The sequence below is a fragment of the Ursus arctos genome, unplaced genomic scaffold, assembly GCF_023065955.2.
Source record: "Ursus arctos isolate Adak ecotype North America unplaced genomic scaffold, UrsArc2.0 scaffold_3, whole genome shotgun sequence".
Classification (NCBI taxonomy): domain Eukaryota; kingdom Metazoa; phylum Chordata; class Mammalia; order Carnivora; family Ursidae; genus Ursus; species Ursus arctos.
Window position 1 is genome coordinate 21,064,355 of NW_026622985.1, and position 13,392 is coordinate 21,077,746.

The 13,392-nt window shown below is 36.7% G+C and overlaps 1 protein-coding gene across 2 annotated transcripts in view; it reads right to left on the reverse strand.

Moving 5' to 3' along the window:
• MAGI2 (membrane associated guanylate kinase, WW and PDZ domain containing 2) overlaps positions 1-13,392 on the reverse strand; it is a 1,245,024-nt gene that overhangs the window by 202,812 nt on the left and 1,028,820 nt on the right. For both annotated transcript variants that reach the window (XM_048212921.2, XM_048212920.2), the window contains exon 10: positions 12,655-13,293. In XM_048212921.2, the coding sequence (XP_048068878.1) occupies positions 12,655-13,293 (639 nt within the window). The remainder of the gene's footprint in view (positions 1-12,654; positions 13,294-13,392) is intronic.

Consider the following 13,392-nt stretch of genomic DNA (forward strand, 5'->3'; position numbering starts at 1 on the left):
TCTTTAAATTTAAAAAAACCCTGATATATTAACCCAACTATTAACTGATGTGTGTGGTATGGGTTGGGGTGGAGTGGGGGTACTTTCTGGGTTAAAGAGAGAAAGCAGTTTCAAGATTTTTATTTTCACGGTATTTGAACTTTATGATAAAGACCTGAAGAAGCCACTTGCCTCCAAGAATCTCTTAGATATAATGGATGGCTTCCTCTCCTCCCCCTATAACCCCTGAAATGAGGTCTAAAATATTAAGTATAATAGCTCCTCCTTGTGGAACCTACCACAGGTAGGACATTTCACTAACTTAGACATGAGAATAAATAGGGATGTTAGTTCTTTTGGTGATAAGAAGTTGATCTGACATGAGTTGACTGGTAGAAATTAAGATCATCTGGTATAATTAAGAAAGGAGAAAGTGCACTTTCCTCCTCGGATTATGTATAAAATCACAGTACATGCAAATAAATGTACTCTACAGATTCAGATATGAAAGAAGGTTTGTTTTCAAGTGACCAAAACACAGATGTCAATTCCTCCCCAATTCATTAACTAAATTTTAAAAAAGTGTTTTTCAATTATTAACTCAAAATATTTCATCCTATTGCCAAATGCAGTGTTAAATTCTCAGCCCTATCTCACTCAGCACTTGACATAATTGTTCACACCTTCCATCTTGAAACATTTTCCTCCTTAAGGCTCCCAGCAGCCCCCTCTTATTTCTCCTCCTTCTTCAACGTCATGCTTTCTTAGTCTTTTACTGCTCACTCTTCCTCTTCTTGATCTCCAAATTTGAAGTTTCCCAGGCCTCAGTCCTCAGAATGTTTCTCTTCTTGATTTATGCTTACTCCTCGAATGTTCTCATTCACTCTCCAGCTTTAAATACCCTCCACACCAGCCATCACCACTTGGATAGCTAAAATGTACCTCAAGCTTGGCATGTCCCCAACTGGACTCTTGATCTCCCCACAGTCCTCCATAAGCATTTCCATCCACCATATTCATTATATCAGGAAAATGCAACTCTGTTCTTCCAGTTGCTTAGGTCAAAATTTTGTCTTTGATTCCTCTCCTTCGCCTATATCTCACATCCCACCCATCAGCCAATCAGAATTTGCTGTTTTTCCTTTGAAATATATTCAGAATCCATTTTTTAACCACCTCCACTCCCACCATCCTTCAGTCTCTCTTCATCTCTCACTTGGATTGCCATGAAAGCTGATTCTTGCCCGCCGTTTCCATCCTTCCCTTATCCACAGTTTCTTTTTTTTTTTTTTTAAGATTTTATTTATTTATTTGACAGAGAGAGATAACAGCAGAGGGAGAGGCAGAAGCAGCCTCTCTGCTGAGCAGGGAGTGCCATGTGGGACTCCATCTCAGGACCCCAGAATCATGACTGAGCCCAAGGCAGACACTTAACGAATAAGCCACCCAGGCGCTCAGCCACAGTTTATTTTCAACACAGCAGCCACAGTGAGCCCTTTCAAATGTTATATCTTCTCACTTCTCTACTCGGAAACTCCAAAGTCTTCCCATTTCAATTGAAAGTAAAATCTAATGTCCTTTCCATGGCCCAAGCTATGTAAGGCTTTTCATCATCTGCCTCTCTACACCACCGACAATCTCTCTGACCTCATCTGCCATTCCGTCTCTTCTCCGCTGTCTCAGCCACCCGAGCTTCCCTCTTGTTGCCTGTCTATATCAAGCACAGTCCTGCCTCAGGACCTTCCCCTGCTTGAAATGTTCTTCCCTGGTCATCCACGTAGCTAGCTCCCTCATTCATCTTCTCACAGATGACTTTCCCTGACTACTCTTTCTAAGAGAGAATCGTCTTCTTTGCTCATCACGCTCCTTTCATTTACCCTGTTTCTCCATTTTTCTTCATTCTTATCTCTAACCCATATTTCTTTGCTTATTACGTAATTTCTCCCTAGGAGGTAAGCTTCTTGAGTTGGGAACTTTGTTTTGACTACTGACATATTTCCAGCACATAAACCAGTGCTGAGCACACAGTAGGCCCTCAACAAATACTTATGAAGTGAATAAACACATGGATGAATAAACCCAACATATCCAAGCAAAACCCATCAAAACTTTCTTTTCATAAAATTTGGGGAACTCTAATATTAGAGTCAGAAGATAGAGATTTGAGTTCTGTTTCTGCTACTTCTAAGTAGTATAACAACTCTACAAGTATTCCTAGCATCCTGTCTTTCTCACCCTATGGATCACCTGTGCAACAATTTCCCTGTTTGGTGTACATCTCGTGAGATCCATGGCATTTTTCATTCTTTTCACTGATAATTATCCACACTTCTTATATTTGAGGACATAAATTGTCTATCCCCCCACCAAGATACACATTCACTGAGCTTGGGCCAATTACTGAATCTTGAGTCTAAGTTTCTTTATGCATGAAAGTTGGGTTGAGAAAGAAAATGTGAAGAGAACTTGTGAATTTAAAAACATGCACCACTGGCTTGAGCGTACCTCAAAAGCCTACAATGAATCATATTACAATATCATGTTACAAAAAAATATTTCATCTCTGTTTCACATAACCCTGATGTGCAGGTCAGGGTGCAGACAACATATAAGAAATATCAAAAGCAGAATAGCTATTACATGCATGACCCCAAACCACTCTCTTATTTCTGGGCATACAGAGATACCATATTTCCTAGCCCTTTATGGTTAATGGGATCTAGAGCTGGGTTCTGGTCAATGGAATATGGGAGGAAGTGATGTTTACAGGCTGGTTAGAGAGGACCCAGTGGGGGACTTCAAGGCCTTAGGGCATGGAGATCCACTAGAGAGAAGTGTAGTTCCCTGAGTCACTGTGTGGAGTAGATTTGCCCAGGAAATCTGCTATCCAGGAAAACATGCATTGGAAATCATATGAATAAGAAATAGATTTTTATTTGGAACTTCAGGACATATTTGTCCATACAGCAGCGAGTATGCCATGGTTGTTCATACTTCATGGTGTGGATTTATTACTCGGTTTGCTGTGTCATATATGATCTTTTCTGCTGACATCAAGTGTAAAGATGGATTACATAATATTGATTGTGGAATGGCTACTTTGATTTTTGCTTTATGTCTCTGAATAGCACTCTTTTCAAACAGCCAGTGATTTTTCTCTTCCAAAAAGAGTCCTATATCAGATCCTTATTACTAGCGAGTATTGACTCTTTTAGTAATTTCTGAAGTCTTTTGTTGTTGTGGTAATGGTAGTTTTAAAATTTTAAGTGCTTCTTTAAAAGGATCTTTTATAACTTTAACTAGCTAGCTGCTTATGCGTTTCTCCAAACAAGTAGTGACATGAAATAAATATTAAAATATTGGGTATAAAAGGTTATGACATACATAACTTCATCTTAAGAGGTCCAGAAATACACACACACACACACACACACACACACACACATTATTAAGCAAATGGGGCAAAATGATACCAGCAACATGGGTAAATGGTATATGGTGTTCTGTGTGCTATACTCACAACTTTATGTTTTGAAACTTCATAAACAAAAACAATTAGAAAAAATGTTAGCAGCATTTAAAATATCAATTCGTCTTATAGCTTTGCTTTTAATATTTTCTCTGTGCAGTTTAAAACTTGTGATAGAACGTTTTTGTCTGATAATATGGTTTTTGAAAATTTAAAGGAAGAATTCTCTACGTAGACACAATTATCTGGGTCCCTAATTTTTATGCTTTGCCCTAAAACACAGCTCTGATACAGTATTTGCTGCCTCTCAAATACTATGAATTCTGCTTGAATGTAAAAGAAAGAGAAGATGTACATTACTGATACTAGGTAATTATTACATTGTCAGAATATGAAGAGAATATTCTGATCTAGTGAAAACCTTTGGGATCATGTTTTCTAGAGACAGGAAGGACATTTGTCAAATACCGATCAGCTGCAACTTATGGGAGGTTCACAAATTAAGTAGGGGACTTTGTGCATTTTAATATAAATAAGAGTACAATACATGACAAGGATTGATTATAGTAATCACTCTGGAGTTGCTTTATTCAGACATCAAATAGCAGCCTCCTTGGGCAGAAAGTATAATGATTCCCTGTACTCTACTAGGTTGAGCATCAGCCAACAAATTATTCATAAATAAACTATATGTTTCTGGAGCCATTAATATAGAAAAAGTGTTAGTCAAACTCATCAAGAAAATAACACCAATAAGAAATGAGAATGGTAGAAATACTCCTAGGTAAAGTGGACAATAGAAGGAGAAATTAGAATACACCCAATTCAATTCTATTTAAACACATTTTAAAATATGAATAAAAGAGACAATTTTGTAGGATGATATAAATTATAAAAACTGAGTCCAGAGAAGATAGAAGCTCTAAGATTAATTACTATGGAAAAATTTGAGGAAGTTGTAAAAGGTATCACTCTCCTTCACCAAACCAGAATAACACAAAAGCCAACCCACTGGAACCTGATCATTTCAAAGGTATATTATATCTTCAAAACATAGATAAAATCAATGTTACTTAAATTGTTTTAGAGCAGAGACAGAAGTACGCTGATTGCTTTTATGACACCAGCATCACTTTGATAGCAAACTTTAACAGTAAAAAACAAGTCCAAATAAAACAAAACCCAAAAAAGAAAACTTCAGACCAATCTCATATGTGAATGTTGGTGGAAAGTTATATATAAAGAAATACAATCTAGAAGCACATTTTCAGAATATAGTTTACTCCAGGAATGAAAGGATAGTTCAATACTAATAAATCTTTTAATTCAATTCATCTCAGTGTTAAATCAAAGGGAGAAATACTGATTATCTCTGTAATTGCCTTTTTTTGGTTTTTGATGAAATTCACTATCCATTTGTGATATAAGATTCTTAATGAAATGGGAATTGAGAGGGTATTTCCTTAACATGGTAAATATTCATCTCAAATAAAAAGCCAGCACTGTGTTAACTGTGTAAAATGAGACAGCTTCCATTTAAGCCAGGAATAAGATAGGAATTTCTATAATTCCCACCATTAATCAACAGTATTCATGAAATAACAAATGTTTTAATAAGACAAATCAGGGGTATGCAAATAGGAAAGGAGAAAGCAAAGTGACTTATTTATAGGTGGTGTGACTGTATGCTTCCAAATCTCATGAAATGAACTGAAAGATAAATGAGAAACAATTAAGATAACTTAGTAAAGTAATCTGTTATAAAATTAGTATTTAGGAATAAAACTCTAGGGGGATAGGAGATATGCAATAAGTAAAGAAAAAGCATATTTATGTGGCATTTATTTTTCGTTTGTCTCCCTCCAATGGAATGCCAACTCCACGAGTAAAAGAATGTGGTTGGCTTTTTTTTTTTCTTTTTCTTTTATCTCCAGTGCCAAAAAAGTGCCCAGTACATATTAGGCACTCAAGAAATATTTGTTGAAAGAAAGAATAAATCTGCACTGTAGATTTACTCTCTTATGCAGAGACAGATGTGCAAAGACGCATGAATTTTTTTTATAATAGAAAAAGACTAAAAGTAACCAACATATCCATTAGTGGGTATCCAATTAAATATGTTATTAAAAATAATGAGATACATTTTTGAACTATGTTAAGTGCTTTAAGATAAATTTTTAAGTTAAAAAAAGCAAGGAACTAGGCCATGATACAAGTCTCAACACACTGAAAAGGACTGAAATAATACAAAACATATTCTTCTCCAAGGAGAAATTATTAGAAATTCACAGAAAAGAATTGGGAAATCCTAACTGTTTTGAAAAATAACACATTTCTAAATAACCTATGCATCAAAAAAGAAATAAGAAGGGAAATAAAAAAAAATATCTTGAACTGGATGAAAAAGAAAACACAGCCTATCAAAATTTATGAAATTAAGCTAACACAGTGCCTACTGTGAAATTTATAACTTTAATGCTTTTATTAGAAAGGGAGGACTAGAATCTTTAATCTAAGCTTGAAGACAGGCAAAGTAATCAATCACGAAGCAAGTAGATCAGAGTGGAACACATTGAAACGGAAAAGAGAAAAACAATGAATCTAAAAGCTGGTTCTTACGAAGCAATTTTATGAAATTTTGTTAAAAACTTCATGCTAACATGGACGGGACTGGAGGAGATAATGCTAAGCGAAATAAGTCAAGCAGAGAAAGACAATTATCATATGGTTTAACTCATTTATGGAACATAAGAAGTAGGAAGATCAGTAGGAGAAGAAAGGGAAGAAGAAAGGGGGTTAAACAGAAGGGGGAATGAACCATGAGAGACTATGGACTCTGGGAAACAAACTGAGGGCTTTAGAGGGGAGGCGGGGGGGGCGGTGAATGGGATAGGCTGGTGATGAGTATTAAGGAGGGCACATATTGCATGGTGCACTGGGGGTTATACGCAAGTAATGAATCATGGAACTTTACACCAAAAACGAGGGATGTACTGTATGGTGACTAACATAATAAAAATATATTATTAATAAAAAAAACCTTCATGCTAACAAATTTGACAACTTAGATGAATTGTAAAAATTCCTAGAAATAAAAAAAATGACCAAAAACTGATTTAAAAAGATTAGAAAATCGGAATAGGCCTAAATCAAGAAAAGAAATTTAATTAGTAAACAAAAATCTTTCTACAAATAAAAACCCAGCCCAGATGGCTTCACTGGTGAATTCTATCAAACTTTTTTGGAAGAATTAATATCAGCCCACACAAACTCTTTCAGAAAAGAGAAGGAACACTCTGCAATCATGTTATAAGGCCAGGATTATCCTGACACTAAAGCCAGACAATGACATCACGTGAAAAGAAAACTAAAGAAAATCTCTCCGCAAGTAGGTTAAAAAATTCTTAATAAAATATAAGCAAACAAAAATCTGCAACATGCAAAAATAATTATATACAAATGGGGTTATACCAGAATGTAAAAATTAGATCTAAAAATCATGTAGGGGCACCTGGGTGGTTCAGTCAGTTAGGTGTCAATTCTTAATTTTGGCTCAGGACATGATCTCAGGGTTGTGTGACTGAGCCCTGCATGGGCTCCACACTCTGCATGGAGTCTGCTTGAAGGTTCTCTCTCTCTCTCTCTCTCTCTCTCTCTCTGCCTCTCCCTATGCCCAACCCCCCTTAAAATTTTTTAAAAATTATGTAATGTATAACAATGTATTTTTTTAAAGATTTTATTTATTTATTTGTCAAAAAGACAGAGAGAGAGCACAAGCAGGTGGGGGGCAGCAGGCAGAGGGAGTGGGTAGGCAGAGGGAGAAGCAGGCTCCCTGCTGAGCAAGGAGCCCAACAAGGATCCCCAGGACTCTGGGATCATGACCTGAGGTAAAGACAGATGCTTAACCGACTGGGCCACCCAGGCTCCCCAACACTATATTAATAAAAGGTAAAAAAACAAAAAAACAAAACAAAACAAAAAAACCCACATGATCATCTCAATAGTTTCAGAAAAAAACAACAACAAACTTTTTGTTCAAAGCCAAGATACATTGATTATTAAAATTCTCAACAAACTAAGAATAAATGGGAACTTTCTCAACCTGATAAAGGGCATATAAAAAACCCACATCTAGGGGCGCCTGGGTGGCACAGCGGTTAAGCGTCTGCCTTCAGCTCAGGGCGTGATCCCGGCATTCTGGGATCGAGCCCCACATCAGGCTCCTCCGCTATGAGCCTGCTTCTTCCTCTCCCACTCCCCCTGCTTGTGTTCCCTCTCTCACTGGCTGTCTCTATCTCTGTCTAATAAATAAATAAAAAATCTTTAAAAAAAAAAAACCCACATCTAAAATCATACTTAATGGTGAAAGATTAATGCTTTCCCCCTAAAACTGACAATGAGGCAAGGATGTCTGCTCGTAATCACTTCCATGAAACATCATAGTGGAGGTTCTAGCTAGTGTTACAAGGCAAGGTAAAGGAATCAAAGGCATACATGTTGGAAGGGAGGAAATAAAACTGTACCATCAGACAACATAATAATCCATGTAGACAATCTTATGAGATTTATAAGAAACTTCCAGAAGTAAGTGAGTGTAACAGGGTTGCAATGTACGAGATCCCAAACAACATCAAATGTGTTTCTATGTATTAGGAAATGACAGTCTGAAAATGACATTAAGAAAATAATTCCATTCCTAATAATGTCAAAAAGAATAAAATAACTAGGAATAAGTTTACAGAAGAAGTATAAGATCTGTGCACTGAAAACTACAAACCATTGCTGAAAGAAATCAAAGGAGATTCAAATAAATGAAGAGATACACCATACTTAGAAATTGAGAATTCAGTGTTAGCTTGGCATTTCTTCATAAATTGTTCTACATATTTGGAGCAACACCAAAACCACAGGCCTTTTATTTAAAATAAAATAAAAAGAAAGTTCCCCAAATTTATATGAAAGGGAAAGAATCTAGAATAGCCAAAATGATTATGAAAAAGGAGAAAAAAGTTAGAGGATTCACACTACCTGATTTCAAGACTTAATATAAAGCTAAAGTAATCTAACAAGTATGGCATTATCATAAGGATAAACATATAGATCAATGGAACAGAATAGAGTCTAGAAATAAACCCTCACATTTATGCTTGCTTAATAAAATACTGAAGTGCCACAAGGCAATCCAAGAGGAAAGGATAGTTTTTTTTTCAACAAATGGTTCTAGAATAATTAAATATCCATATACAACAAAATGCACTGAGACCCTTACCTCACACTATGCACAAACGTGACCGTACAATGGTTTATAGATCGAAATGCAGGAGCCGAAACTATACAACTTTTAAAAGAAGGCAGGAAAAAGTTTGTGACCTTGGGTCAGGCAGAGATTTCACAGATACAACACCAAAATAATAATACGTGTAAGAAAACACTGATAAATTGGACTTCATCAAAATTAAAAACTTTCATGCTTCAAAAGGAACCATTAAGAAAATGAAAAGACAAGCCCCAGACTGGGAGAAATTATTTGCAAACAATGTATCTTATGAAAGACATGTAATCAGAATACATAAAGAACTTTTACAACATAGTAAGAAGATAAATAACCCAATAAATATTCAGATGGGCAAAATATTGAGTAGTCATGCCATCAAAGAAGATATATGAATGCTAATAAATACATGGGGATGTGGTAAACACATAAAAATTGAGAAATGTAAATTAAAATTACAAAAAAGGTATCATTATACAGACAGTAGAATGACTGTAATCAAAAAGACTGACTATACTAACTAAGGGCAACAAGCAGAAACTGGAAACCTCATCCATTACTAGTGGGAATGTAAAATGGTATATAGCCATTTTGGAAAACATTCTGGCAATTTCCTAACAATTTAAATATACATTTGTCATATAACCCAGCAGTATCACTCCTAGATATCTTGTCAAGAAAAATGAAAACATATGCACATACAAACACATCTAAGTATTCACAGCAACATTATTTATGTGCCAAACACTGAAAACAACTCTAATGTCCGTCCATTTGTGAATGGATTTAAAAAAGTGGTAGATCCATACTATGGAATACTAACCACTCAGTGATGAAAAGAAACAAACTTCTCACACATACACCAGCATGGGTGACTCACAGGAGCATTACGTTATGTAAAAGACTATATACTGTATGATTCCATGACTGACTTAGGTAGTTAAAGATTTATTTATTTATTTCAGAGAGAGAGAGAGAACAAGAGGTGGGTGGCGGCGAGGGGGGCAAAGGCAGAGAGAGACTCTCAAACAGACTCCGTGCTGAGCACAGAGCCCAATGCAGGCTTGATCTTATGACCATGATAAGATCACGACCTGAGCAGAAGCCAACAGTCGGCACTTAACCTACTGTGCCACCCAGGTGCCCCTGTAGGATTCCATTTATAAAAAAATGTCCAGAAAGGCAAAACTATCTAGAAAGCATATTAGTGATTTTCTGGGGCTGAGGGAACTTGAGATGATGGATGTTCTAAGGATTATGGTGACTTACACAAAAATATCATTTAGTGAAACTTACTGAGACATACACTTTAAGTAGGTATATTTTATTATGTTATATAAATTACTGGTGTGTGTTAAAAATGAAATACACCCTAATAACCAAGATATTTAGAGTAAGACATATGTATGTATAATATTTTCATGTCATTTATAGTAAACATATATTCATGCATGTGCTAGTTAAGACCATGACATTTCTGGAAGTATATATTCAAAAAACTTGTTTGCCCCTGAAAAAAAGATGAAAAGTCAGGGACAGGAAAGAGAATTATTTTTCATTGCATACTTCCTGACACTTAAAAAAAAAAATAAACCATGTGTATTATTGCTTTAAAAACTAAAAATCTAGTAAATAATAAAAACAAACAAACAACCACCATTCTGATATAAGGACCCAGGCCTGTGCTTCTGCTCTTAAAGGTCTATGCTTATCTGAATGAGGCTATGAGCACTTACGAGTGGACTACAATAAGAGAAAGCAAAAGATGACCCCAACATTTATATGAAAACAGAAACAATCTAGGATAGCCAAAATAATTGTGAAAAATTTCATCACAAAAACATGGTATTAGTTCCTTATAATTTCAGAGAGAGGAGCGCAAATTGTGGGAATTTGGGGAAACATGAGAGGTTGTTGACTAGAAGTACTTTAAGCATTACAGGGTACTACATTCTGCAAGTCTATACTAGCGACAAAATAAAAACCAACTTCTTACCCCCAAACACAAGCAAAATGCAAACAAAATGTAACATCCTGGAGGATTAAATGAGAGGTGGGGAAAGTAGAGGGAAAAAAAGAGCAAGAATGGGGTGGTCTAGCTGGTAGTGGATATATATATATATATCTCAAAATACTTTTTCCTGCTGTGCCATGTCTTTTAAAAAAGTCATTATTTAAGATACATATACAAACTTGTTTCTATGAATCATAGAGTGGCTATACTGCACAGTGATTTTCAGTATACCTTTTAATATCAAGAACCTGTTACAAAGATTTGCTTTTCAACTGCACGCTATGAAGATATGGCTTTAATTGAGAATATTTGTTTTAATCTTACACGAGCAATGGGAGAAATTAAAATACACTCAATATTTAATTATAAAGATTCGAGTGCTATTTTGTAACAACGCCTTAAGAAGGTCAAATTTAAGACTTCTGCTATCATAATTTCCCTTTTTAATATAGGAACATAATACTTTGTATAGCGTTGCTCAAAAATGCCTAGTATTTGATGTCCATTTTCACACATGGAATCAATAATGTAAATACTTCCTTGAAGCGGAAACACCTGCCGTGGGGGCAAATAAATCATAAAAGTTGCTTCTTTCAAGCTTTGACTATTTTCATTTGCATTTCAAACCGACAGGGCTTTCATGCTGTTTTTAGTGCTCTGAATGGACAATCACATATGTTGGCCACACGTGTGTTCTTCACACATGAGTTCCTCGAAGAGCTGCTCCTTCTGCCCCACCCTCACTGCAGCCTCAGCGCTCCTTTACTCTCAACACACATTTCATGAACACCTACTGTGGGCCATTCGAGATAAGAACAAGACCACCAGGTTAGGGAGTATTATCATCCCAATATGACAGACGAGGCTTCTGAGGCTCCTGGACTTTAAATGTCCGAAGTCCCAGAACTGGTAAGCGTAAAACCAGGACTTAGCCTGAGCCTTTTCCTTTCTACTCTGTTTTCACATACTCCTCCTATCTGTGGCCCTTCCCTCCTTTCTCTCCCTAGTGTCACTGATAGTTAAGAGCAAAGTAGCACAGGAATGAAGGAGTGGCCTTCCGCTCAGTCCCATTCCCTTCCCGGGAAGGTAGAAGGGAGAAAATCCCCAGGGCTCAGAGTTCCTACCACATGTCTCACTGATCCGATTTCCATAGTTCACCTAGAACACCCAGCTTAGAACTTCAGCCCTAACCCGCTTCCATAACTTCCTTCCCAGGTCATGGAAGGCACCACAAATAATTATTGCTGGAGGATCCCTGTAATAGTGGAAGACGTGTCCTAAGCATCTCAATTCATGACCCTAAAAAGATTTTTCTACGGCAACCAGTTCCCAAAGGTCCTTACGGGGATTATCAAGACTATATCTGAACTGGGAAGGGGTTGAATCAGCTTCTACCTGCTAGCCTAGAATCCTAAGCACAATACAGAGCACTGACTTGACTGGAAGAATCAGATTTCTTGATTAAGTCAATGGGAAATCTCTACAACCAATACGTTAATGAACTTTTGAATCTCTACAACCAATACGTTAATGACCTTTTGAATCTCTACAACCAATACATTAATGAACTTTTGAATCTCTACAACCAATACGTTAATGAACTTTTGGAATATAAGCCACTCATATTTGGAGATTCAGGCTTTACCCTCCAAGTTCATACTAAGATATATTTGTAAGACAGAAAGCACTACTTTCATTGTGTTTAAAATAAAACAGGAAAATATATATTCTCAAAATTAAAAAAAAATAAAACCAAAACCACTGCTTCCTGGACTCTTGTTTTTCTCTCCTATTCTTTGATTTCTACTTTATAAAGTATGATTTCATTCAACTCCAGGGAAACTTCCATTTTTATGACAATATTATAAAGCTCCTGCTATTTTACCTGCATATTTTATTACTGAGTAGTGTTTATCTTACCTCCTCGATGGATAATCAAAGAAGTCTCGCTTCCAATGGGACAGTCCTTAAGTATATCCACTACTTCTGTATGGCTCAGGTTCTGTACATTCTGCTGGTTGATCTCCACAATGAGGTCGCCTTCACACAGGCCAGGGCATCCCTGAATGTCAAGTATTTGTTTCACCCGCTGTCCTGTAGGACTGTCAGCGATAGTGAAGCCAAAGCCCTGGGCACCTTTCACAATGGTTAAGGTCATAAGTTCAGCTTGGGTGGCCCCAGATGAAGCCATAGACACATTGTCGTCATGGACGGGTGGTGGATACGTGCCATCTAGTTGACCATCAGCTGGCATTGAGTGCAAAGAATGAGGCGGCCGATCTGTTATATCTGGAACCGACTGTGAGGTCCGAGAAATGTATTCCAAATATGTTTCATAGTTATGTCTTCCATTGACCATCACTGGAGGTGGCCTCTCCATTATTGCAAGGGGTGGCACCATGCTGTTAGCAGGATCTTCAGGATCAAAGGGCAAAGGGTAGCCACGACACAACACCAGGTTGACACTCTGACCAATAGGAACAGACTGGAAAAGTTTGACTACATCTGCATGAGTGTGTCCAAGGACACACACTTCATTAATATAGACAATGACATCACCTGCAAGGAGAAAAGAAAGAGATTGACAACATGAGGTAAGTTCAATTAAAGTTGACATAGAGAAATGGAATTATTTATGAGACTAGTAGAAGAGGCACT